General features: G+C 38.9%; 1 protein-coding gene and 1 non-coding gene across 2 annotated transcripts; one reads left to right on the top strand and one right to left on the bottom strand.

The window, feature by feature from the left end:
* Positions 1 to 8,160: 8,160 nt before the first annotated feature.
* Positions 8,161 to 8,268, bottom strand: LOC116118419. Its single transcript, XR_004126149.1, has one exon. It is a non-coding gene; the product is annotated as a small nucleolar RNA R71 (small nucleolar RNA).
* Positions 8,194 to 16,050, top strand: LOC116118405. The gene is made up of 3 exons (XM_031404389.1): positions 8,194 to 8,982; positions 9,082 to 9,382; positions 15,710 to 16,050. Exons 1-3 carry the CDS (start codon positions 8,194 to 8,196, stop codon positions 16,048 to 16,050), a joined length of 1,431 nt encoding a protein of 476 aa, XP_031260249.1.
* Positions 16,051 to 23,143: the final 7,093 nt, after the last annotated feature.

The following is a 23,143-nucleotide window of genomic DNA, read 5'->3' as shown; positions in this document are numbered from 1 at the left end:
ACCCTTTAATGGTCAAACCATGCTGGTTACGAATTCGCATGCTAATTAGCCTCTTCAATTGCTTTGATGACATGGACTAGGCCTTGATTATTATTTGAGCCCATCTTGGTCTTTTTAGAATTAGCCCAATTCTCTTGGATTAGCCCATTTAGTGCTTCCTTGAAACGTTTGGCTCTAAGTCTTGTAATTGGGCCACTAGGAAGTGACAAAGGGTCTTGTGCAAATTCAGCTCCATTCTCACTTGTATGATTAACATGTCCAGCTCCTTGGTTTGCATCATTTAGAGTCCTTCAACGTAGGCTAATGTAAAATGTTTGACGGATGAATTCATGGTGTGGGCTGCACATCAGAACTCCGTGCGTAAAGCCCAAAGGGCTTAAATGACCATGTCCCATTCAGACTGCCATAATTTTTCATCCGGGAAGAGTTACGGGGCTTGCAAGATACCGGTCGAAAGCTCATTCAGAGCCCGTCAGAAGTCTGTCGATTTGGACTAATGTAGAATGCCTGACAGAGGAACTCTGGGAGCAGGCTGATCGTCAGAACTCCGTGCGTAACGCCCAAAGGGCTTAAATGAGCATGCCTTATTCAGACGGCCATAACTTTTCATCTGGGTAGTGTTACGAGTTCTGTAAGATACCGTTGGAAATCTAATTCAGAGCTCGCCGACAGGGACTAATGTAGAATGTATGACATATGAATTCATGGAGTGGGCTGAATGTCAGATCTCAGTGCGCAAAGCCCAATGGGCTTAAATGAGCATGCCATATTCAGAGGGCCATATTCAGAGGGCCATAACTTTTCATCTGGGAAGAGCTACGGGGCTTGTAAGATACCGTTGGAAATCTCATTCAGAGTTCGTCAACATGGATTACTGTAGAATGTTTGACGAATGAATTCATAGAGCGGGCTGAATGTTAGAACTCCGTGCGAAAGCCTAAAGTGCTTAAATGAGATGCCGTTGGAAATCTAATTCATAGCTCGCCGACAGGGACTAATGTAAATGTATGACATATGAATTCATGGAGTGGGCTTGAATGTCAGATCGGTGCGCAAACCCAATGGGCTTTAAATGAGCATGCCATATTCAGAGGGCCATAACTTTTCATCTGGGAAGAGCTACGGGGCTTAAGATACCGTGGAAATCTCATTCAGAGTTCGTCAACATGGATTCTGTAAATGTTTGACGCTGAATTATAGAGCGGCCTGAATGTTAGAACTCCGTCGTAAGCCCAAAGGTGCTTAAATGAGCATGCCCTGTTCAGACGCCATAACTTTTCATCCGAAGAGTTATGGGCTTAAGATACTGTTGAAAGCTCATTCAAGTCCCGCGACATGGACTAATGTAGAAGTCTAATTGATGAATTCATGGGGTGGCCTGAACTTCAGAAATTCTACGTAAGCCCAAAACGCTTAATTGAGCATGTCCCTCCCTCAGACGGCCATAACTTTCATCCAGCAATTACGGGGCCTGTAAGATACCATTGGAAATCTAATTTAGAGAATGAGAATGTCTAATGCATGAATTCATGGAGCAGGCTAGCGTCACAACTCCGTGCGTAAAGCCCAAAGGGCTTAAATGAGCATGCCTCATTCAGACGGCTATAACTTTCATCCGGAAGTGTTACGGTCCGTTATGATACAGTTGAAAATCTCATTCAGGTCCCCATCAATGGAGACTAATGTAGAATGTCTGACGGAGATTCATGGAGTGGTCTGAACTCCGAACCTCCTGCGTAAAGCCAAAAGGGCTTAAATGAGCATGCCCCAGTCAAACGGCCATAACTTTTCACTCGAAAAGGGTTACGGGGACTGTAAGATGCCGATTCGAAAGGTCATTCAGAGCCCGTCAGAAGTATGTCAATGTGCACTAATGTTGACATCTGGCGGATGAATTCTGGACGGCTGAATGCCAGAACTCCGTGCATAACCTAGTGGGCTTAAATGAGCATGTCCCCATTTGAGACGGCCATAACTTTTTCATCCAGGAAGCGGTATGGGGCCTTAAGATACCGTTGAAAGCTCATTCAGCCCCTGTCAGAACTCCATCGACATGGACTAATGTAGAACGTCTAGCGGATGAACTCATAGAGCGGCCAGAACGTTAGAACACCATGCGTAAAGCCCAAGGGCCTTTAGCAGCAGTCCCATTCAGACATCTAACTTTCATCCGGAAGAGTTATGCGGCCTGTAAGATATCGTTAGAAATGTCATTCAGAGTCCCTCACATGGACAAATGTAGAAGTCTTAACGGATGAATTCATATAGCGGGCTGAACGTCAAACTTCCGTGCATAAAGCCCAAAAAGGCTTAAATGAGCATGCCCTATTCAGATGGCCCATAGCTTTTTCATCTAGTAAAGAGTTTTGGGGCCTGAAAGATACCATTGGAAAATCATGCAGAGCCCTCCACATGGACTAGGTAGAATCTAACGGTGGAATTCATGGAGCAAGCTGAACGTCAGAACTCTGTGTGTAAAGCCTAAGGGGCTTAAAAAGGCATGCCCCATTCAAACGGCCATAACTTTTCATCCGGGAAGAGTTACAAGGCCTTCAAGATATCGTTGGAAATCTTATTCAGAGTCTGTCAATGTGGACCAATGCTGGACAGGTGAATTCATGGAGTGGGCTGATCGTCAGAACTCCATGCGTAAAGCTCATAGAGCTTAAATGAGCATGCCTCATTCAGACGGCCATAACTTTTCATCAGGGAAGAGTTACGGGACCTAAAAAGATACCGTTGAAAATCTCATTTAGTGCCCGTCGACATGGACTAATGTAGAATGTCTGATGGATGAATTCATGGAGCAGACTAAATGTCCGAACTCTATGCATAAAGCCCGAAGCGCTTAAATGAGCATACCCCATTCGGATGACCATAACTGTTCATTCGGGAAGTGTTACGGGGCTTGTAAGATACCATTGGAAATCTCATTAAGAGCCCGTCAATGTGGAGTAATGTACAATGTCTGATGGATAAATTCATGGAGCAGGCTGAACGTCAGAACTCCGTGCGTGAAGCCCAAAGGGCTTAAATGAGCATGCCCCATTCAGACGGCAATAACTTTTCATCTGGAAAAGTTACGAGGCCTGTAAGATACCATTGGAAATATCATTCTGAGCTTATCGACGTGAACTATTTTAGATATCAGACGGAATAATTCATGAAGCAGGCTGAATGTTAGAACTCCGTGCGTAAATCCCAAAGGGTTTAAATGAGCATGCCCCATTTAGACGGCCATAACTTTTCATCCGGGAAGAGTTACGAGGCCTGTACGATACCCTTGGAAAGCCCATTCTGATGCCCGATGATATGGGCTAATGTAGAAAGTCGGCAGATGAATTCATGGAGCGGGTGTACGTCAGAACTCTATGCATAAAGGCGAAAGGGCTTAAATGAGCATGTCCTTTTCAGACGGCCATAACTTTTTATCTGGGAAGCGTTACGGGGTCCGTAAGATACCGTTGGAAAGCTCATTCAGAGCCCATCAAATGTCTATCTATGTGGATTAACTTAGAATGTCTGGCGGATGAATTCATGGAGTGGGCTGAACGTCAGAACTTCGTGCGTAAAGCCCAAAGGGCTTAAATGAGCATGCCACATTCAGACGACCATAACTTTTCATGTGGGAAGAGTTACGGAGCCTGTAAGATACCGGTCAAAAGCTCATTCAAAGCCCGTCAAAGGTGTATCAATGTGGACTAACATAGAATATCTGGCAGATGATTTCATGGAGTGGGCTGAACATTAGAACTCCATGTGTAAAGCCCAAAGGGCCTAAATGAGTATGTCTCATTCAGACGGCCATAACTTTTTATCTAAGAAGAGTTACGGGGCTTGTAAGATACCGTTGGATCATTGAGAGCCCATCGATATGGACTATTGTAGAATGTATGATAGCTGAATTCATGGAGTGGGTTGAACTTAAGAACTCTGTGCTTAAAGCCTAAAGGTTGTAAATGAGTATGTCCCATTGAGACGGTCATAACTTTTCATCTAGGAAGAGTTATGAGGCCTACAAGAAACCATTGGAAAGCTCATTCAAAGCCTGTCAGAAGTCCGTCAATGAGGACCAACATTGAAAATCTGATGGACGAATTCATGGAGCGGGCTAAACGTCAAAAGTCTGAGCATAAAGCCCAAACGGCTTAAATAAGCATGTCCCATTCAAACTACCATAACTTTTCATCCGAGAAGAGTTACGGGGCCTATAACATACCGTTGGAAATCTCATTTAGTGGTCGTCAACGTGGACAAATGTAGATTTTCTGATGGATGGATTCATAGAAGGGGCTGAACGTCAGAACTCCATGCGTAAAGCCCAAAGGGCTTTAATGAGCATGCCCCAATCAGACGGCCGTAACTTTTCATTCAGAAATAGTTACGGGGCATGTATGATAACGTTGGAAAGCTCATTCAAAGCCCATCAGAAGTCTGTCTATCTGGACTTATGTAGAACGTCTGGCAGACGAATTCATGGAGCGGGTTGAATGTTAGAAGTCCGTGCGTAAAGCCCAAAGGTTTTAAATGAGCATATCCCATTCAGACGGCCATAACTTTTCATCAAGGAAGACTTATGAGGCCTATAAGAAACCATTAGAAAGCTCATTCAGAGCCTGTCATAAGTCCATCAATGAGGACTAACATAGAAAATCTGGCAGATGGATTCATGGAGCGGTCTAAAAGTCAAACGTCCAAGCGTAAAGCCCAAACTGCTTAAATGAGCATGTACCATTCAAACAACCATAACTTTTCATCTGGGAAGAGTTACAGGGCCTTAAAGACACCATAGAAAATCTAATTCAGTGCCCGTCAATGTGGACTAATGTAGAATGTCGGGCATATGAATTCATGGACTAGGCTGAACGTCAGAACTCCATGCATAAATGAGCATGTGTCATTCAGATGGCCATAACTTTTCATACGGGAAGAGTTACAGGGCCTGTAAGATACCATTGCAAAGTTCATTCAGAGCTTGACAGAAGTCCATCAACGTGGACTTACGAAGAAAATCTGGTGGATGAATTCATGGAACAGGCTGAACGTCAAAAGTCCGTGCCTANGGATTAGTTTTAATCTTAAAAACCCATTTGCAACCTACTGGATACATCTCAGAGGTGGTTGGAACAAGCTCCCAGGTTTGGTTAGACAACAAGGCATCATACTCAACCTGCACAGTAGCTTTCCAAGATGGATGGGAGAGTGCTTCTGACACAGTGACTGGTTCGTTGGTATCTAAAGATGAGGATGTCAATAGGGCAGTATTATGGGCTTTGGCCTTTGCTCTAGTTATCATAGGATGGGTATTTGTTTCAAAAGGTAAAGATGCTGCTAAAGGTAAGGTCACTATAAGTGGTATAGTGTCAAAGGAGTTATTAGAAGGGATGGTAACAGGTGACAGTAAGGACTCTTCAATTTTAGAGGCCGTGGACACAGGAGATAGTTTAACATTTTTAGTGACTTGAGAATCATTAGACTTAGAGGTTATAGAATGCTGAATTAGACTTGACTGAGACAGAATTGGAGTGAAATGTGTCTTGGTTAATGTGTTCAAATGATCATGTGTAGGAGGACAGTTAGAGTTTGTAGATAACATGGGAGAGGAATCAAGCACAGTAGTAGGTACATGCCAGGTCGAAATAGTAGGGGAAGGTAAATGTGTCTCAAAATTGAATGGTGGAATAGATGAAACTGGAGCTGAAGTGGCAGAATTTTGGAATGGAAAGTCTGACTCATCAAACTTAACACTTTGGCAAATGTAAATTCTGCCATAAGGAGCTAAGCACTTATACCCGTTATGATATAGACTATAACTAATAAGAGTACACTTAGTAGTATGGAAATTAAATTTGTGAGCGTTATAGGGTCTAATAAAGGGGTAAACATCACAACCAAACACTCCTATGGCAGAATAGTTAGGGGTAGTATGGAATAATTTTTGAAAAGGTGAAAAATTGTCCAAAACAGGTGTGGGAAGTTGTTTGTGAGATAGGCAGCTGTTTGGAATGCATACCACCAAAATTTTAATGGCATGCTAGCTTGGGCAAGAAGAGGTAATCCTTGTTCAACTAGTTGTCTATGTTTTCTCTCTACTCTCCCATTTTGTTGATGAGTGAGTGGACAAGGGTGTCTGATGAGTGATGAAATGATATATATATTCCATGATTTTATGAGTAGATTTTAGGGAATTCGTGACTTTCATGGATTATTTTTATGCAAGTTTCTTTGTATATTTCTATTTTCCAGAATCACGGGTATGTGTATGAGTTTCAAGTTTTTAGGTGGAAAAAGTGATGAATTTATGCTCATACAGTGGTTGGAGGCTTTGTACATGCAAAAGTCGGATCGTCAAGCAAAAGAAAGAATGAGAAATTGTTGGATGGTGCTGCAACATGGTTTTTATGCGCCATGACATGGTTTTTCTGTGCCGCGGCACGCAAAGCTGAATTTGGACAAAAAAGTTCATGCTGCAGCGTGACAAAGTTTTATGTTTGCATGCCAGAAAATCACGCCGTGGCGTGGATCACGAGAAAAATAAAAATCTTACCTTTTCCAACTCCAACTTGAACTTGGACTCTCCCAAAAACACCCCTAGTAAAGGAAAAGTATAAATAGGACTTTATAATTTACTTTAGGGACTCTTTGACCTAAATTGAGAGTTGCTTTTTTTATCAAGAAAGAGAAGGAGATTCTTCCTAGGGTTTGGATTATTCATGCTTTTGGGGGAATTTCATGTTTGCTCTCTTTAATGTCAAAGTGTAACTAAACTCTTATTTAGGGATCTAATGTAGCCTAATTAGAAGGCTCTATGTTTAAACATATATTTATTGTTATCAATTCGATTAAAATCTGGATTCATTCATGTATTTATTCTACCTTTAATTTTCATTATTGTGTGACGACACTTAGTGTGAATTAGTAGGTTGTTTGTGTTGAGATTATTGAATGAATGATCAGTATTTTGTGTATACGCCGTGACAAAATATTAGTTGGTTCATGATTTCTTGAATAATTAGTGTAGGTGCATACGCCCTGACAGATACGCCTTTGTTCTTAATTTCGAGTATTCCTATGTTTAATGGGTTTTTAATTCATAGGTTAGACTATACGCCCTAGCTAGTCTTGTGTTAAAAATACTAGGTTAATCCTGAACGCCTTGTGATAATACCTTGATTTCGTGAATGCGAACCCTAGAGATTGAATTGATAAACAATAGAGAGATGTTTGACATAGAGCTAGATAATTATGGTGAAATTGGAGCCCTAGGTTTTGGTCAATTATAGATAATTTCAATAGCTGTTTAATTTTAGTTTTATTCAGTTGCTGGTTTTAAAGTGATCTTCCTTAATTCTTCATTATTAATTCTAGTTATTAGTTTAAATTGAAGCATAGTTATTAGGATTAGTAAATTGCTTACAAATCTTTGTGGGATCGACCCTTGCTTTTGCACACTAGACTACGAGAATTATAATTTGTTCATCAAGTTTTTGGTGCCGTTGCCGAGGATTTGTTTTAAGTTATTTAGTTTTCTTGGTAACGTGTGCTTTAATTATTGTTATTATTGTTATTTAATTTAATTTGTATTATTTTTATTTGGGTTTTTTTTTTCTCTTTTGTTTTTGTTTTCATTGGTGTGTTTGTTTTTTAATGCAAGGTCGCCTATCACTAAATAAAGAATTAGTACCTTACGTGGATAGAATGGATTTGATCGATAGAAAGAGGAAAGAACCAGAACTTCTTGAAAATTTATCAGATTCAGATTTGTCAGATTCAAGTTCAGAACCAGAGATAATGGCTAAATTACCTCGTCCTATGAAGGAGTATGCACGTGCTACCATAGAAACGCCGCCATCTTGCATAGTGTTGAATGAGGCAATAAGGAATTACGAACTGAAGCACATTCACTTTCAGATGTTACCATCATTCCATGGCATAGCCACAGAGGACCCACTTACCTTTATTCATGATTTTTATTCTACTATTCAAACTTTTCCTTTGCAGAGTTTGACAGATGATCAGTTGTGGATGCATTTTTTTCGTTACACATTGAAGGATGCGGCTAAAACATGGTTCATGTCATTAACTCTCGCTTCACTTACCACTTAGGATGCAGTTTATAATAAGTTCATCGGTAAATTCTATTCTCATGCCAAAACTGCAGAATTTAGAGGTAAGATTGCTACTTTCTCACAAATGGAAGGTGAGCCATTCCATGAAGCTTGGGAACGTTTTAAATTGTTTTTAGTTCAGTCTCCAAATCATAGATATCCTTTAGAGTTACTGAACCAATTTTTCTATGATGGACTGACACAAGCTTGTCAAGCCATGGTTGATAATGCTGCTATGGGAGAAAAGATTGTACAAGAGACGAATGAGTTATATGAGATGCTTGGAGCCAACTCACAACAGAAAAGTGTTAGAGGAAAATCAAGAGGGATGTATGAAGTAAATACTAACACTAAGTTGGCTATGCAGGTTTCAGAATTGACCAAGCAAATGAAAACTATGTGCAACATGATGATGGGACAAGGACTAAGAAATTCCAACGAGGTATATGCTAGTTGTGGTATTGTTGGTCCTGCAACTAATGTTTGTCCTTCTCGTGGAAATTTTCCAGAGTTTGTTAAGCAAGCCAGTATGATGAATTCCTACAACCCAAGGCCTCATGATTCTTATCCGAATACTTATAATCTAGGGTGGAGGAATCATCCCAATTTTTCTTGGAGAAACAATCAACAACAAGTGAGCTCTAATAATCAATCGCAAAATCCCTCATTGGAAGAGACACTGAATAATTTTATTCAAGTTTCTCAGCAGAACCAACAAAATTTTGAACAAAGGTTTCAGCAGCAAAAGGCGTCCATTAGAAAGCTAGAGGTTCAGATAGGACAAATAACAGAGGCAGTACAAGGTCATGTTTCTGGGAAATTACCAAGCCAACTTGAGCAAGCGAAAGCAGTCATAGTGCTTCAAAGTGGTAAGGTAATTCAAAATGAAATTAATTATGAATCTAATAGGCCTTCAATTGATCATGTAGAGGAAGATAAAGTGAAGCAGAAGTAATCACGTGTATCCATTTAGAATGAGGAGATCAATTCCATCGTTGCTCCACCAAAGCCTTATGTTCCACCTATTCCTTTTCCGAGCCGATTGAAGAACAGCAAATGGGATAAGTCATTCTCTAAAATTTATGATATTTTATCTAAAGTTAATGTGAACTTACCCTTGCTTGATGTGATAAGGACTATGCCAGCTTACACAAAGTTCTTAAACGATTTGATTACTCACAAGCGTAAGTTTGAACCTAATGAAAAAGTAATGGTTCCTGAAAAGGTAAGTGTTTTGCTTCAAAGGAATCTGCCACCGAAATTGAAAGATCCAGGTAGTTTCATCATCAACTTTACTGTGGTAAGTCCATTCCCATTACCCACATAGGTATGTTGTTATTGTTAGAGTAGGTGCTCTAGAGCCAATTAATTATTGTAAAATTGACTCTTTGTAATAATGTTCATTGATCAATAAAAGACATTTTATTTTATATCATGTAAATCATATCTGTATGTATTGATATATGTCCTTAGAATGGTAGAACCGTGACGAGGGTATTAAGGGTATTTTCTTCTTTTAGGACGAAAGAGTATTTTTGTAATCTCACAGTGCAATTAAATTTGTTGAGGTTATTGCCTGTATTTAATTTTAATATTAAAATTAAATTAGTGAGATTATATTTAAATATATCTCTATATATATTTAAATGAATTATTATTATTAATTAAATATTAATATGTTAACTGATTTTAATTATACTAATAATTAATTAATTAAAATACCATAAAGGGTGTGTTTGGTTGCAAGGGTGAACTAGGGTTGAAGCCCATGGCTATTCCTAAGTGGAATAGGGTTTTAATTGTTGCACTATATAAGTACAACTTAAAATTAAAACATGAAAAGAATTATTCATTCAATTAAAACCCTAGCCACCCTATCTCTCTCTCTCTCTCTCAAGAAGAAAACTTTTCTTGTTCTTCTTTCTTGATTCTTGAAGCCCTTGATTGTTCTAGCAAAATAATCAAAGGTTCTGCCGATTATCTTCGTGTGGACTTTCGTGAGTGCGATCCTACTTTGGATCAATTGGCAAAATATCATGTGAACAGTAGGCGGTGAATAGTAACCATGAACAGTGTTCCTATCCGGAATCAGAGATATTCGAAGGAGCCTCCAAACGTACGTAAGTATTCTAATCCTTGAATGGATTTACTTTATACAGATTTTGTTTATAAACATGTAAACAGTATAATATATACTCGGATCTAGGCAAAGAAAGGTAATTGATTTACCGATTGAGTTTTTGTTTTCCGCTGCATAGGTAGATCAATTACTTACAGATACATTAGATGAAGGACGGGATGATGTGCCACAAGAGGTGGTTGAACATCATAAGGAGGTTACTCAACAATTTGTGGATTAAAGTGAACCACCTAAGGTAGCATAGGAGCTATATAGATCTGGGAGAGTACGTCGTGAGCCCAAAAGATACGATTATCTTGTGACTCAACATGGTGACGTATTGGTCTACCAAGACAATGAACCCAGTGTTAGAGTAGATGCCCTAGAGCCAATCAATTATTGTAGAATTGACTCTTTGTAATAATGTTCATTAATCAATAAAAGGCATTTTATTCTATATCACGTAAATCATTATTATTGCAATATGTATTGATATATGTCCTTAGAATGGTAGAACCGTGACGAGGGTATCAAGTGTTTCAAATCTAGATAGTGAGAACCCTATGAGCACATTATATAGGGGCCCAACATTCCACCCATCCATTATGAAAAGAAAAGAAACGCGGTTAGCCCCTTTTTTTTAGCCCCAGTTTTCTTTTATTTTGTATATCCAAGGCCCCAGTAGAGCTAGGAAAAGCTCGTAAGATTCCCAGTATTATTCGAAGAAAAAGTAAGGGCAACAGATTATACGGTAAGGCTATCATAGAGTGTGAACGACCCTGTCGAAAGACAGTGCTGATCTCACTTGTCAAGGTGTTGGTGAAGGACCGTGGTGCAACACACATGGGTGCTTGCTGTAGGCGATTACAACCGCAACAAGTTCATTGGACACTGACCCACCAAGAGGATCATATGGAGGTAACCCCAGTGTCTATGGAACAAATCCTTAACGGAGTTGTTGCCATGGTGTTGTGAGTGACTTAACTTGAGATTCACCTGTGAGCGCCTTGTGCACCGATTGGTGTTAGTTTGACACTAGACCTAACATAATTCTTTTTAGAGCTGTCAATACGGGTGGTGATGGCTCTGCATCAAGGAGTGTTATCAGACTATTGGTGGATTGGACAGAGGATTATTCAATCCCGAGTAGGGAGAAAGTTTATCTCACGGCACAATTCGGTATATGGCAATGACATAATTGTGGCCACAGGGGATGAGTTGTTGCTCTATCCAGAGTTATAATATGGGTCATTGGTCAGAAACTGAATAAATAATATCTAGAGAGTAACCGAAGGTTGACACTATTTCTATGCCTTCGCTCTGTCGAGATAACGTGATGATGAAGAGAAGGATCGAATATGCAGTACCATACGTTGCAGGTAGTACTTTTGCTAAAATCGGAATCATCGGTGTGGCCATGAGGCTTACTAGAGGCCAATCTTGGTCTGTGTTTAGTGAGGCGATTAATGGGTAATCGCGATTACATACACTGCCGATTGATGAGAAGCCTATGGGTCACACACATAGAAGAAATTTAAGATCAAGAAGAAAGAAGGGCGTTTTCGTCTTTAAGATGAAAAGGTATTTTGGTAATTCACAGTGCAATTAAATTTGCTGAGGGTCGTTAGCCTTATTTAATTTGTTAGAAAAAATTAAATAAGTGAAAATTACGTTTTAAATGTGTGTGTTCGCACATATAAATATATTATCATTATTGTTAAAGTTAATATATATATTAAATATATATTAATTGATTTTAATGAGATAATGATGGAAAATAAAAATAAATCAAATTGGGAGGAGTGTTTGGAACATGGGGCGTTTGGTTGGAGCCCAAGCCTATTCCGTATGGGATATTAGGGCAACTTGTATTTTACTATAAAAGAAAAAGTGTGTGTGTAATTAATAAATAGAATCTATTTTTCCTTGAAAAAAACACAACACAACAGCCCTTCTTTTCACTCCCCGGCGAGAAACAACTCTTAGCCTAAATCAATTTCAATTGATTTGTTTTCTTAATCTTGAAGCCAAAGAGGATCTGCAAAATCCCTCTTTGGTTCTTTTGAGATGTCTTCGTAGTGGACTACGCAGAGTCGTCTACACTTGGATCTGGTAGCAAAACGTTCAAAGACAATCGTGGTGAAGCCTCCAAATGTGCGTATGGTTTCTAAACACAGATTATTAATTTCTGCAGATTCTTGCTTTAATGAATTGTAAAATTATACCCTTGACTTTGGCTCATGTAACGATCCGTATTTTATTTTATTGTTTCCCGCTGCGTATACAGGATCGTTTACTAATAGTGGTATCAGAGCCTAGGGTACTAAATTTACAGTTTATTGTATGATTATAGCATGTATTCGATTGATAACATGTTGTTTTTGAAAAATCTGCAAAACTGTTATGGTGAACGATTCAAAGATAAACTGGTTTAATAATGTGTTGATGAATGACAATTGGTTGGTTAATATCCTAGTTGAACGTATGTGCGTTTGATTTATTTGGATCGAGTTTATACACAAAAACTGCAAAAAACGCGAACTGTACGAATTGGGGATTTCCAGGTCTCGCTGCGGCGAGGTGGGCCTCTAAGAAGTTTCGCCGCGGCGAAGTCTATGGGGCGAGTTGCCTCTGGAAAGTTTCGCCGTGGCGAAGCTAGAGCTTTCCCAAATATGTATTTTGCAAAGGGTCTAATCTGCAGTTTTTAATAACCTGTAAAGCCAATGTACATTCTGCACATTAAGAGGGTAATTAATTAATAAACCCACCCAATTCAAAAATTGATTATTTTTTTGTAATGTATGCTTTGTACTTGTTTGTAATGCATGTGCCCGGTACATGAGCCTTAGACCTAAGGTGTGAATGTTTTAAATTATTTTGGGTATGTATGTGGCTGTAATATTTTAAATAGGGTTGCTTGTCTTGCCTTCTCCCTCTTCTTGATGTACATTCTTTTCTCATCTCATTCGCCTCGAATGTAAATCGAGGGTTCTAAATTTGTTGATGTAAAATTAGTGTAATTAATTTTATTGTAAATTTAGATGATGATTTTTGTAATTACTTGGAGTCAGAGCAAAGGACGAGGCAACCATACTGGAGACTCAAGATGTTTATTACAGGACCCCTAGGTGACCCACCGATTCCTTTAGGCTCGAGGAGATCGGTTTTTGTGGGGCCATGTACCGGCACGTTTAATATTTGTTTAGAATGCCTGCTAAGGTTTAATGTGAATAACATGCCAAACAATGTCATTCTAGCAAAGATAATAATCTGATGAGACATTAAACAACAAACCCTAAATAAAGTATATTAATAGTCAGTAAGCCTTCCATCACCATGGTTTTAATCAAACCACTGTTCGTCGAAACGTTGTTCGCCACAAGCGAAGGGTACACTTCTACCAGTGGGAGGTTAAAATACATTGGAGTTTTCCTTAATGGTGGTGGTGGGCGCACTTAAAATGAGGGTTGCTTGTTCATCAAAGCGAGAAGGTGATAAACGCGTCATAGATGCAATAGTAGGGCAGTTACACATTATGTTATGTGGTGACATGTAGTGTCCATCTACTGATACTTGAGAATATACTTGAGGACAATGGTTGGAGCCATTGAATTTGTGTGATTGGCTGTTGGCTTTTTCGCATTTGAGGTTAATAGTGGGAGCTATCGACTGGTGTGGATAAGTTTGTTTACCTAATCAACATCATTTGCTTGTTCGCCAAAGCGAAGGTTTGAAATGGCAGGATGGGATCTCGGTCCACTAGGAAAGCCAACGGGCTTTCCCGAGTTAATAGTGAGGCTTTGGCTTGAGTAAAATAGTGGGAGTATCGTTTAATAAAAGACCATATTAAATAATAATGAACTTTATAATAACTTTATCTTTTCTGCAATTGTAGATTCACCAAAAATGAGCATATGAACTGCGACCGATAATCGAGAAAGAAAACAGGTTGGATGGATCCAATTCTTAGACTGGTATCGTAATCTCGGATTATACTCAAGTCAGAAAAGAAATTGTATATCCTTGAAAAGCCATACATGGCTGAGCCTGATCCGATGCCACTCCGGAAGTTAAGGATACTTATCAAAAGTTCCTGATGATGCTGATAGTGTTCAATGCTTGATGTTAGCATCGATGACACCTATGCTGCAAAAGCAGCATGAGAATATGGATGCTTCTTCCATCATTCTACATCTCAAGGAGCTTTACGAACAAATGCTGACATGAGAGGTACAAGGTGTCGAAAGCACTATTTGGGAGTCGTCTGACTAAGGAAGCCCAAGTTGGTCCTCATGTGCTCAAGATGATTGAGCAACTAGAGAGGCTTGAGACTTGGGATGTGGCTTGGATGCAGAATACAAATGGATTTAATTCTGCAATCCTTGCCTGACTCTTATTCTCAATTTCATATGAATTTCAATATGAACACGATGGAGAAAACCCTGTCAAAACTTCTAAACATGCTTAGGACTGCAGAGCAGGACTTGAAAAAGTCCAAGCCTGTTTTGCTGGTTGCTACCAGTAAACCAAAGGGTTACGGCAAGGGTAAGGCCAAGGCCAAACCCAAGCCCAAGCCCAAAGGACAGGTTGCTCTTGGGCCTGAGAGTGGCATAGGGAAGGGTAAGGTAGTCTGCTTCTTTTGTGGCAAGCCTGGCCACTGGAGGAAACACTGCAAGGCATACTGAATGATTAGCAGATCAGTAAAGTGCATACTGACGACAATCTCACAGATCCACTAACAAAACCTCTGTCGCAGTAAAAGCATCAACAAACCTTGAGGTCATTCGATATTAAATACATGAATGATTGGCTTAGTGTAAGTGGGAGATTGTTAGAGTAGGTGCCCTAGAGCCAATCAATTATTGTAGAATTGACTCTTTGTAATAATGTTCATTGATCAATAAAAGACATTTTATTCTATATCATGTAAATCATATCTGTAAGTATTGACATATGTCCTTAGAATGTTAGAACCGTGACGAGGGTATTAAGTGTTTCAAATCTTGATAGTGAGAACCCTTTGAGCACATATGGTGGCCATTCTAGAAATGTCTGTAGCCCCAGTATTATTTTGACCAAAGACACAAATAATACGATAAGGCTATCATAGTGTTGAACGACCCTATCGAAAGACAGTGACTGATCTCACTTGTGAAGCTTATTTGTCAGCAACCTAGTGTAACACAAAGGTGCTTGCTGTAGGCAAGTTCACTGGACTAACCCACCAGAGGATTTCATATAGATGATAACCCCAGTGTCTATGGAACAAATTCTCTAACGAATGGTGGTGCATGTGATCCTTAGACTTGAGATCACTAGAGCGCCTTGTGCACCGATTGGTGTAGCTTGATAGTAGCCCAATACAATTCTATTCAAAGCTGTCAATACGGTAGTGATTGGAGCCAACTCACAGTAGAAAAGTGTTAGAGGAAAATCAAAAGGGATGTATGAAGTAAATACTAACATTGAGTTGGCTATGCAGGTTTTAGAATTGACCAAGCAAATGAAAACTATGTTCAACATGTGATGGGACAAGGACTAAGAAATTCCAATGAGGTATGTGCTAGTTGTGGTATTGTTGGTCCTACAACTAATGTTTGTCTTTCTCGAGGAAATTTTCTAGAGTTTGTTGAGCAAGCCAATATGATGAATTCTTACAACCCAAGGCCTCATGATCCTTATTCGAATACTTATAATCTGGGGTGGAGGAATCATCCCAATTTTTCTTGGAGAAACAATCAACAACAAGGGAGCTCTAATAAGCAATCGCGAAAGCCCTCATTGGAAGAGACACTGAATAATTTTATTCAAGTTTCTCAGTAGAACCAACAAAATTTTGAACAAATGTTTCAACAGCAAGAGGCATCCATTAGAAAGCTAGAGGTTCAGATAGGACAGATAGTAGAGGCAGTACAAGGTCATGTTTCTGGGAAATTATCAAGCCAAATTGAGCAAGCGAAAGCAGTCACGGTGCTTCAAAGTGGTAAGGTAATTCACAAGGAAATTAATTCTGAATCTAATAAGCCTTTAATTGATCATGTAGGGGAAGATAAAGTGAAGGAGAAGCAATCACGTGTATCCTTTCAGAATGAGGATATCAGTCCCATCGTTGCTCTACCAAAGGCTTATGTTCCACCTATTCCTTTTCCGAGCCGATTGAAGAACAGCAAATGGGATAAGTCATTCTCTGAAATTTATGATATTTTATCTAAAGTTAATGTGAACTTACCCTTGCTTGATGTGATAAGGAATATGCTAGCTTACGCAAAGTTCTTGAACGATTTTATTACTCACAAGCGTAAGTTTGAACCTAATGAAAAAGTAATGGTTCCTGAAAAGGTAAGTGTTTTGCTTCAAAGGAATCTACCACCGAAATTGAAAGATCCAAGTAGTTTCATCATCAACTTTACTATGGTCACTCTATTCCCATTACCCACAGAAGTATGTTGTTATTGTTAGAGTGGGTGCCCTAGAGCCAATCAATTATTGTAGAATTGACTCTTTCTAATAATGTTCATTGATCAATAAAAGGCATTTTATTTTATATCATGTAAATCATATCTGTATGTATTGATATATGTCCTTAGAATGGTAGAACCGCGATGAGGGTATTAAGTGTTTCAAATCTTGATAGTGAGAATCCTATGAGCACATATGGTGGCCATTCTAGAAATTTCTATAGCCCCAGTATTATTCTGACCAAGGACACAAATAATACGGTAAGGCTATCATAGTGTTGAACGACTGTAACACCCCACTTGAAATACGTAGCCATTGTTTATGGTATGGCCTAAAGGATTACTGAATTGCCCCTAAATGAGTTTATATATTGTTCATGTTGTTTGGTTGGCCTTTGGTTGAGTTTATGTTTTGGGTTTGGTTGAATGTGTACCATGGAATTGATCAAGACTTGGCAGATTTCGGAGTTGCAGTTGTCGCCGGGGCGACGGAGAAGCTTCGCCGCTGCGATGTTGGTTCTGTGTTGGGTGGTGTCGATTCTGGAATGTTTCGCCGGGGCGACGGAAAGTTCTTCGCCGCGGCGACAAAAGACAGAAAAGTTTCTTGAGTTTTCTAGAGAATTCTCCATAGGGGTAAAATGACCATTCTACCCCTAATTAGCAGGAAAAGTGGGGAGTAAAATGTAAGGAAATTTCATGGAGAATAGTGTAAAATGGGGGTGAGTTTGTAAAGAATTAAAGGATAAAGGTGGAATTTTCAAGAAAGAGTAAGGGCAAAATGGGAAAGAGTGTATATTATATGAGCTAATACAGGCGTTGAGTCTCTAAACCCATTCATTTTCACCCATTTCCACTGCCTCTTCATCTCCATTTTCTCTCAATTCCTCACTCAATCTTCCAAGGGATTTTTGAGAGTTTTGAGGTGGAATTTGACAAAGAAGTGATCCTAAGTAAGAAGAGGTAAGAATCCTACTCTAGAGATGAGTTTTATTTATGTAAGGGTTAAGTTCTACTAAGTTTATGCTTAGGAAATAAGAGAAGTATGATCCAACAAGAGTAGAGAGCTTTAGTGGAGACTACTAAGTATGAGGTAGAAATCCAACTCAAGCTAAAGTTTAAGAAATTCTTAAGTAGAGATTTATTTATGCCTGTATATATGATGTATTGAGAAATTGGTAGAGATGTATGTCTATTGTTGAGGAATGAGTTGAGAAGAGTATTATGTTATGTTTGTTGGATATTTCCTTATGGGAAGTGTTGATTGTGTGATGAGTTTGAGATGAAGTTGGAGGAGATTGAGTAGATATTTTGGGAGTGTTCTGCTATGATAGGAACCATGTCCATAGAAGGGAGTTTCTTCCATTTTGGATGGTTAAAAAGAAGGAGAGTGGTAGTTAGAGAAGAGTGTTTATATGCATATGAGTTGCTTGATGAAATGCCTAAGTGAAATCTGCCCTGTCACAGCCGTGACTTTCTAAGTGTTTTGGGCATTTTACGGATTGAACTGGGCTCAGACCAAAACATCAAAGTTCTAGCCCTATCTCTAAGCTTTAAAACGAGACCAAAACCGTAGCAATCCGAGGTATATAACGAAAGTATGACCTTTTTAGTGTGACCTGTACAGGATGACTGTTTTGATGAAATTTGCATTTGGCATCAAAAGTGCATTAATGAGTATGAACCATCCATATGCATTAATTGTGGATTAAGACGTAGCTTGAGAACGAATAGAGAATGTGAGTAGAGCTACATTATGAGTACTAGAGTAGAGAATTTTGAGTATAAGCTATACTATGAGTAATAGTTCGAGTGAGAAAGAGTAGAGAATGTTGAGAATAGCAACTCTTAAGAGTAAAGAGAATAAGAACACTCTGATAGTAAAGAGAAAGAGAGATTGAGTACTAGCGAATAAAAGAGAGAAAAGTGCTACAGAAGAGAATAGAGCAAGTTGTGCGATGGGGAACCTGTGAGGGATGAGTAGAGTCACGAGAGTGGGTGCTTTGTGATCCCCAGTCGTGCCTCCGGTAAGATGAGGCTGTGACCATCACGTAGAGTGGAACATGAGGTTCCAGCCGTGCCTCCGGTAAGAAAGGGTCGTGACATTTGAGAGAGATAGAGAGAAAGCATGTACACTCACATGGCCAAAGGTTCCGAATCCATGCATGACCAAATCCGATCGGTAGAGAAATAAGCGGAAGTCACGTACAGTGGTAGCGCCCAGCCGTGCCTCCGGTCAGATGAGGTCGTGACATTCCAAAGAGTAAGAATGAGAAAGAACAGAAAAGAAATAGAAATAACAGAGATGAGAAAAGCTAAGAGTTAAGCCATATTATGAGTATTAGCTTGAGTATGAGTAGTAGCTTGAGAAAGAGATGAGCAAACATGAGAAAGAATAAGAGAGAGATAAGAGCATAGAGTAGGTTATGCGATGGGGAACCCGTGAGTAATGGGTAGAGTATTCCCGCATGTACGCCGCATTGAGAGTGCGGCATGAGTATGAGAAAGAGAAGTGGTCTAGCCCGTGAAAGTACATGCGGATGAGGGCTATACCCAAGTACCCAAGAGAGAGATTATACACTCACATGGCCAAGGGTTCCGAATCCATGCATAACCGAGTCTGATTGGCTAGAATCAGTAGAAGTCACGTAGAGCGAGAGAAGTCCCGGCCGTGACTACGGTAAGACGGGGCCATGACATTTAAAGAGCGAGTTAGTATAAATGAATTATGAGAAATGAAAATGAGATAATAGAGAGAATTAAAGAATGAGAAGGAATGAGAAAGCTTGAGAAAGAATGAGATAGAAAGAGAGAGAATAAGAGAAAGAATGAGATAGTTTGAGTTAGCAAGAATAGAGAGTAAAAGAAAGAAACATGCAATTCTTTTGCATTAATTGCAAGTACCTCTCATACATGCATGTACCATGAGTTCTTCCATGGTTAGTGAGAGTATAACGAGAATAAGAGAAAGAACCATGATTTTCCTTCATGGTGAGTATGATGAGAATAAGAGAGAACCATGATTGTCCTTCATGGTGAGTGAGAATAAGAGAAAGAGAAAAGAGAATAAGAACAGAGAGAAAGAAAGAATAAAAAGAGCAGAACAGAGTTAAAGGAGAATAAAAGTATTAGAAAGAAAGAGGGGATCAGTGAGAAAAAGAAATAGAAGAACGATAGAATAAGAAAGAACCAAAAAGTGAGTTGCAGAGATTTACTTACTGAGCATTGTTGTGCTCACCCCGTTGTTCTTCTCTGTTTTGCAGGAAATATGAGCAACGGTCGGATGGACGTCGAGGAGCGAAGAGTATTGGCACCACTGTCCACCAGTCATGATATTTTGTATTAATTAGAAAGTTTTTAACACATAGTATTTTGTATTTGTCAAGAATTATATTTTATGAGTAAAGAAAAATTTGAGCCTACTATCTTTCATATGATATACATCTCTATATTTTACATAGTATGAACTATAAGAATAGTAGTTGAGAGCAAGTGTTACAACGACCCTGTCGAAAGACAGTTACTGATCTCACTTGTCAAGGTTGTTTGCCGACAACCTAGTGCTACACATGGGTGCTTGCTGTAGGTAAGTTCACTGGACTAACCCACCAGAGGATTTCATATAGATGGTAACCCCAGTGTCTATGGAACAAATTCTCTAATGAATGGTGGTGCATGTGATCATTAGACTTGAGTCGCCAGAGTGCCTTGTGCACCGATTGGTGTAGTTTGACACTAGCCCAATGCAATTCTATTAAGAGCTGTCAATACGGTAGTGATTGGCTGCATCGAGGAGTGTATCAAGACTATGGTGGATCAACAAAGGATTCATCACTCCCACGTATAGGAGAAGTTATCTCAATCCGCAATTCAGTAAATGACAATGACACTAAAGCTGTGGCCATAATGGGATTGAGTTGTTGCTCAATCCGGTCATTGGTCCAATAACCGAATACAAACATATCGAGAATAACTGAGGTTGACACTATTTATGTACCTCAGTCTCGATGAGATAACAAATGATGAAAGGATTTGATTGCACGGTAACCATATCATTGGTAGGTAGCTATTTCATGAATCTAAATCTGTCAGGTGGCCATGATGCCTTGCTAGGGGCCAATCTTAGGTTATGTTTAGTGAGACGATTAATTGGTGTTAATCGCGATACTACTCACACACATAGAAGATAATTTGAGAATCAGTTTGTGCTAGGGGGCATTTTTGTCTTTTGGACGAAAGGGTATTTTGGTAATCTCACAGTGTAATTAAATTTGCAGAGGTTGTTGCCTGGATTTAATATTAAATCAAATCAATGAGATTATATTTAAATATAGGTACGCATATATTTAAATGAATTATTATTATTATTAAATGTTAATATATTTTATAAATATATTAATTGATTTTAATTACAATAATAATAATTAAAATAAAATACAAATTGAGAGTGTTTGGATACAAGGTTAATGAGGGTTGAAGCCCATTCTTATCCCTAATGGGATTAGGGTTTCACACATGCACTATATAAGTGCATGTGTGTTGAGAGAATATTGAATTGAATAATCATTATTCAATCATTAAAAGAAAGAAAAAGGTTGCCCTTTCTCTCCTCTCTCTCACACGCCTCCTTTGAATCACAGACACCCTTTAATTCAACTTGATTCTTGAAGCCAAAGAAGATCTAGGAAATTCCTCTTTGGTTCTTCAGATTATCTTCGTGTGGATCACCACTGGTTCGATTCTATTTTGAATCGGTAGCAAATCCAAGTCAAAGACAAAGTGAAGGAGCCTCCAAACGTGTGTAAGATCTCTGATCTTTGTCTGGATCATTTATATTTTCTGCAAATTTTGATTTAACACATTAACTGTATAATCTGTACTTTGATCTTGGTTTTTAGCGGAATTGATTTATGCTTTGAACTTTTGTTTTTCCGCTGCGTTGGGTAGATCGATTCCTAACAATTATTACCTTCTGTTGATTCTAATAGAATTTTGCAACTCCATAATATTCTGTGTGTTCCACGTATTGCTAAGAACCTATTGAGCATATCTCAAATCACTAAAGATAAACATGTGATAGTTGAGTTTCATGCTGACCACTGTTCGATAAGGAAAAACAAAGCAAGACTATTCTTCTTCAAGGGACTGTAAAGGATGGTGTCTATCAACTTACCTTGCCAACCATTGCTTTCTCTTTTGCTGGTTCTCAACTAAAGTTTGCATCTTGTGATCCTAGTTCTGCTTCAGCTTTCAGTGCTCATGCAGTTAGTTCATCCAAAACTAATAAAGAGTACTTCTCGAATAATGATTTAGACTCTGATCTTGCATGTACTTTAGCTGATAAATCTTTGCTTAATGTGCCATCTAGTAATGTTTCTATGGCATGCTAGATTGGGCCACCCTAGTAGTAAGATTCTAAATAACTTACTTCAAAGTTGCATGTAAGAAAATCAAGTATTGGAAATAAAAATTTCTTCAGTGAAGCCTATCAGTTTGGCAAATTACAGTACATTTCTTATCTCTACTTCCAAGGCTCAAAAACCTTTAGAAATAGTCTACTCTGATTTGTGGGGTCTTGCTCCTGTTTTGTCCACTGAAGGGTATAGGTATTATGTTATATTTGTGGATGATTTTAGTAGGTACATTTGGATCTATCCTCTAAAACTTAAGTCTGAAGTTCTTAGTGTTTTTACTTAGTTCCATTGTTTTGTGGAGAAACAATTGGATGCAAAACTAAAATGCTTACAAAAAAATTGGGGAGGGGAGTTTTGACCCTTTACTGGCTATTTGGAGAAACATGGAATCATGTTTAGGCACCCTTGTCTATATCTTCACCAACAAAATGGTAGAGTAGAATGCAAACATAGAACCATTATTGAACTTGGGTTGTCTCTTCTAGCCCATGCAACTATGCCCTTAAAATTCTGGTGGTCAGCCTTCAGTACAGTTGTGTATCTACTCAACAAGCTTCTTTCAGCTGCTATTGAATTTGTATCTCCTTTTTGAAACTATATTCCAACAAAAACCAGCTTACACTGATCTTAAAGTGTTTGGTTGTTGTTGCTATCCATTTCTCAAGCCTTACCAAAAGCATAAATTGTCCTTTCACACAGAAAGATGTGTTTTCTTGGGTTATAGTCTTGCCCATAAAGGCTACAGATGCATGAACTCTTCTGGCAGAATATATGTTGTTAACCAAGTTCAATTTAATGAGACTGACTTCCCATTCAAATCTAGTTTCCAACCTGCCTTATCTGTCCCATCTTCACCTGAATTTTGTGAGGTTACTAAGTCCTGGATTTTGCCACCACTTTCATCATCATCCAAGCCTTCAAAGTTAGTCTCTAAATTGTCCCTAATGCAACCATCAGTCAAGATACTTCCTCTACAAAATCTACTCAGGATTGCAGTGTGTCTTCACCACAAGTAGATACTATCAATACTATTTCTGGAAGTCATAG

This window comes from Pistacia vera, unplaced genomic scaffold, assembly GCF_008641045.1.
Source record: "Pistacia vera cultivar Batoury unplaced genomic scaffold, PisVer_v2 Contig842, whole genome shotgun sequence".
NCBI lineage: Eukaryota > Viridiplantae > Streptophyta > Magnoliopsida > Sapindales > Anacardiaceae > Pistacia > Pistacia vera.
This window is presented reverse-complemented; position numbering and strand designations above follow the sequence as displayed.